The 5192-nt window shown below is 40.6% G+C and overlaps 1 protein-coding gene across 5 annotated transcripts in view; it reads right to left on the reverse strand.

Annotated features, from left to right (window-relative positions):
- The window catches only part of PDLIM5 (PDZ and LIM domain 5), a 192875-nt gene that overhangs the window by 185169 nt on the left and 2514 nt on the right, over window positions 1-5192 (reverse strand). For 3 of the 5 annotated variants that reach the window (XM_011356276.2, XM_011356274.2, XM_023528424.1), the window contains exons 1-2: window positions 5056-5166; window positions 1720-1857 (exon numbers count right to left, since the gene is read on the reverse strand). In XM_011356276.2, coding sequence (XP_011354578.1) covers window positions 1720-1815 — 96 coding nt within the window. In that variant the 5' untranslated portion in view covers window positions 1816-1857; window positions 5056-5166. Of the gene's footprint in view, window positions 1-1719; window positions 1858-5055; window positions 5167-5192 lie in introns of those variants that run through there. The other 2 variants (XM_011356275.2, XM_023528422.1) reach the window with 2 other exon arrangements.

A 5192-nucleotide genomic window follows, 5' to 3' on the forward strand; every position in this document is an offset into this window, starting at 1 on the left:
TTTAAAAATCCACAGACAAGAAACAAGAAATGATAACTATTTTAAAATCCATAGTTAAGAAAACTTCTTTAGTAAGCTGAAATATGCAGTATTTTAATGGAGATATGTACATATTACAAACTTACACAATCCTTTAGGTTGTGTGTATATTATAAGTAGTGTGTGTTATATATTTATACATACATACATATATAATTAAAACAATAACCTTCTAAATATCTGATTATAGAAGCAATTTACTTCAATCAAAAATAAAGTTTATTATTAAGGAGGCAGCATAGTATAATTGCTTGAAAGCCAACTCTTCCACACCAGCCATATGAGCTCACAGCACAGTTCTATACAATGGGAATAATACCATCATTCCTCACGATGGCAGGAGAATTAAATGAGATAATGCATGTAAAGCACTTGGCAAAAATCCCAAAGTCTCTTGGTTAGGCTTGGAGGAGGGGGAAATAGGTATTTTTATGCACTGCACAAAAGTGTAAATTGGCACAACTAAATAAAATTAGACATACATATAAAATTATGTCTATATAGTATCAGCTGCAGTTCTGTTTGTATTACCAATACTGAAAACAATACAAATGCCCTTCAACAGGGGACTGGTTAAATAAACATTATTTCCCTACAAGAGAATTCTATACAGTTGTTTAAAAAAAAATAAAAATCTTTATATATGAATAGGCAAAGTTCTCCATGGTAAACTGTTGAGTAAAAAGCAAGGTATGGAACAGTGTATATAATATGCTACCATATAAGTAAAAGGAGAGTAGACACTCACATTTCTTTGACTATACAAAAAAAAAAAAAAAAAATCCTCTGGAAAGTTATACAAGTAATTAACAGTAATAATTACCTACTAGTGATGAAAGTGAAACAGTACCTGACACAGTCAAGCCCCAATAAACAAAAGCTATTATTACTCCCCTCATCATCATGAAAACATATCCTTAAAAATGCATACATAATCCGTTCAAACTAAATCCTTAATGAGGTAAACAGCCAAATCTCAATTATTCATAGACTGACTATCTAGTTGGAGATCCAAGCCCTTCATTTCCTCTTCAAAGGTTAGTAGCTTTTGGCCATTGTACTGTTGGCTATCACCTTCACCAGAAAGTGAGCTGAGGAAATAACACCAAAAATAGTCATTTTATTAATACTGAGCAACAGTTTTTAATAAACAGCTTTGGAGCTGAAAAGAACCATGAAAATCCCACAGTGCAACTTTCTAATGTTACATATGAAGAAACTAAGGTCCACAGAATTCCCCAAATTAGTGACAATTCAAAGATCTGGAGTCTGCCCCCTAGTTAAACGCTTTCCATTTTATTATTAATAACATGAAGGAAAAATGAAAATAAACATAACTGAAATTAATTATCCTTGCTAAATTCCCTCCCACCACATCTTTTACTATAGGTAATTAAGTTTGCTGAGATCAAATCTCATAAGCCAGCGGTCACCAACCTTTTTGGCACCAGGGACTAGTGCTCCTATGACAATCTAATGCCTGATGACCTGAGGTGGAGCTGAGGTAGTGATGCCAGCGCTGGGGAGCAGCGACCTTTACTGGTCCGCAGGCCCAGGGGTTGGGGACCCCTGCCATAAGCAATCGTAATAAGTAGAACGGGTCAGCCAGATAATTAGTACTGAGGTCCCCAGGACTAAGCATTGAATGAACATCTGTAATAAAATCTGTAGTTTGCTTACACTAGAAATTGTCAGAGGCATGTTGAAATCTTTGCCACCTTGCAGCCGGAAACCCCAAGGAGCAGGACCAACCAAGGACACGCTGTAGTTGCTCATGGTTTTGATGGCTCAAAATTCAATCCCAGAAAGTGAAAGAAACTGTGAAAGAAAATCAGATGGTTAAAAAAAAAAAAAAAAAAAGTTTATTTAGAGCTCTATTACATATCTAAATGTATTTAATATAAACCCAACTAAATTATGTTCAATATTTTGGGTTTTTATTTTGGGGAGTGAGAGGATATAGAGAATAAGTCTATATTAAGTTCTCATTTGAGTCTAAGAAAAGGAACCTATGAGCTAACATACAATTTATAAACTCACACCAATTTCCATAGCCTAAAAATTCCACATCAGAGTATGTTTCTAGACACTTGATCAGTTTTACAACTTGCTACAATTTGCAGCTTCTTGCATACAAACTTTAACTCAAAGTACTTTACAACACTTTGTTATATATATATAAGCAAGCACAAGATTTTATTTCAGGTTTAATTCAAAACAATTTTCTCCTTCCCTCTACCTCACGCATTCTTTTGCCTGCAGTTGGCAAGAATCTTTCAATTTCACTAACTTAAATTCTAAATTACTCTAACATATGAAAAAAACTGCTAATTTGCAGATTCTCATTCATGCCTTCCAAATACTAAACTCTTTAAAAGTTGTTTTTAATGCACAAAACTATTCTCTCCAAACATAAACTACAACTTGTATTTCCTCTTATAGGGAAATGTTATTTCCCACACTTAAAGTAATACTTTTTCTTAAGACTGGCAATACTCTAGCACAGTGACATTTCAGTCAACCTCCTTTCTGTTTACACACACATTTCATCAAGCAGAGTGAGCATTTACCACAAGTTGAGACTAACTGGTAGGAGTATAGCTCATCTCAATATACAAAAGTAAACTGCAGCTTTAGAAAAGAACCAGCACTTCAATGCTTTTTTTGTTTTGCTGTAAGTGGACTCATAATGCCACTCGTGGTATGACCTGGAGGTTGGTACTGGTTGCTATGGTGGTTATATGTGGGTTGGAGAAAATAGGAAGAATGAAAATTTTCTAAAAGGTAATACTAAGAAATATAATATTTCCCACTAAAAAATATTAAAAACTTAACAGATGTATAATGTAATAATTTTAAAACCACTTTATAAAAAAGCTGTTCAAGACACACTTCCCTGGAGAAGCTGCTGTTTAACCAAACCATCACCTTATATTACCTGTCTTAAAATATTTTTCCATTTTTTTAACCCATTCAAAATTTATATCCTATTACTGATAGTAGCAGATGTAGATATTGGAACCACTAAATATACTAAAAGCAAATAGATTCCATCTTTTCATAAGGGGAAAATAAGACAAAACATTCAAATAAGTCTGGTTCTTAAAGAAATATTAAATCAGTGAAAATCTGCATGGCATCTACCTAGAAATTAAATGAGCTTTCTCTCTCGCACGGTAGTACACTAACTACTAATAACATTACTTCAATACTGATGTAGTAGGCAGAAGGCACTAGAGACCCAAGGCCAAGAGAGAAGTCAAACTGTAAGATATATGTGAAAAACAAATACTAGGGAGGTAATAAGGAGAAACAAAATTTAATTGTTTTCTCGCTATAATAAAAGAAAATTTTCATAGAACTAGTAAATATAGTTTTGATACTGGCAAACAATACAATCAGAAGCGTATAAAGCCAACAGATATTTCACGCGCAGCCTGACCCTTCCTTTTTTAATCCTTAACTTTTGTCAAGAAATATGTGAGAGTTAGGCTCAACTTCTGGCCCCACTGTTCCCCACAAGAAATGTATTTAATTAATGTATCGACGCAAGTAAATACAACTTCCCTTTATTTGGGAGCTCCCTTCCTGACTTCTCCCATTTGTTATTAAAATTTCTAGCACTGGCAAGGTCATAGGCACACTACAGAATCAGTACAGTCATTTCAATTATAGTATTCTCCCTCTGCTAGCTTCATCTGCCTTAAAATATTCTGATCCCTAAGCAATGGTAATATTACTGGCCTTTTCCGGTCTCCTCCATCTGGTTATTGGTGCTCAAACTCCTCCTAAAATACTAAGCAGGCAGGAAATAGCAGCCTATTCTGCTTTCAAACATGTAGAAAATGCTGGAACTTCTGTATAGTCCTGGGTTTTCTCTTAGGGGAAGTCTAAACAATGTCTACACTCTAGTGCTTGGTTATCTCCCACTCTCCTATCCCAGCTTCTTTTAATGGGTACGTAGGGGGAAAGAAGAACTCCCGATGAACTGCTCAGGGTAACAAAAAGGGTCTGAAATTAAAGAGCAATATCTTGAGATTCTCTTTTTCTCCATTATGAGAGACAGTGGAGATAGAGCTGAAGAACTAAGGCCAGAGGCCCAGGATGAAAGCAGCCGACGAGACAGTTTTCCAGCAGATGTTCACGCCTAGCCCTGTTTGCCAAATAAGGCTCCCTAGCAGGCTGTTTCCGTGGCAGGCGGGTTCCGACGTCCTCACGGTCAGGAAGGCGGACTTGGGACAGGATCTAGAGATCACACCCTAGACCTGCCTTGCCCAGCGCAACTACGATTTCTCTTTCCAAGCTCTGCCCTGCTGGGACATACGCCCTTCCTTTTTCCACTTATTTACTGTCAAACGCACTGAAGCCAGTCTTACAAAAGCCTCAACAAGCACGCAAGTATTAATAAATCTGGCGTTCACGACAGGTTGTTATTAAAACAAGCTTTATTCCTGGACGCACGGAAGTTTTCCCCGAACAGGTTACACAATCCTAAATATTTGGAGAAAAATAAATGCTTCTTAGCAGCGTGAGAGCAAACAAAAACACGCCATTCCTGTTTAGTCCCGCTTCCTTCCCACACCCCCGAGAGATTCGCGCAGGACATGGTGGACCGGACGCCAAGGCGGGAGCTCGGCGACACCCGCAGCCGGCTGGCTAGCCGCTGCAGGGAGCCGGGGGCCCTTCCACGCTCGCCCTCCCCACCCCGGCGTCCCCGCTCCCGCGCCCCTGCCTCCGCCGCGCTCGTCCCGGCCCGCCAGGGCTGCGGGGTCCTCCAGTGCCAGTGCTAACGGCGTGGCGGCCCCTCCTGCGCCGCCCTCCACCGCGCGCCGCTTCCCACGCTGCTCTCCCACCTCCGCCGCGTCGGGAAAGCACCTGAGAAGCCGCCCCCGCGCAAAGCGCGCCCCCTCCGCCTCTGCGGCTTGGCTCCGCTCGCGCCTGGCGCACGGAGACAGCTTCTCTCCCTCCTCCCTACTGCGGATCAGAGACGCGCATCCCCGGCGGGCGGCCACTCACCTCGGGTCCGGCGCGGCGCTGCCTCCGCCTCAGACGAGCGCTGACAAGTGATTCGCGGTGCGAGCGCCGACCTTACAGCCCGCGGGAACTTCCGCCTCTTGGCTCTCCGCGGCCCCGCCCCCGAGCCTGGACACGCC

The sequence above is a fragment of the Pteropus vampyrus genome, unplaced genomic scaffold, assembly GCF_000151845.1.
Source record: "Pteropus vampyrus isolate Shadow unplaced genomic scaffold, Pvam_2.0 Scaffold25, whole genome shotgun sequence".
In the NCBI taxonomy this organism is placed as follows: Eukaryota; Metazoa; Chordata; class Mammalia; order Chiroptera; family Pteropodidae; genus Pteropus; species Pteropus vampyrus.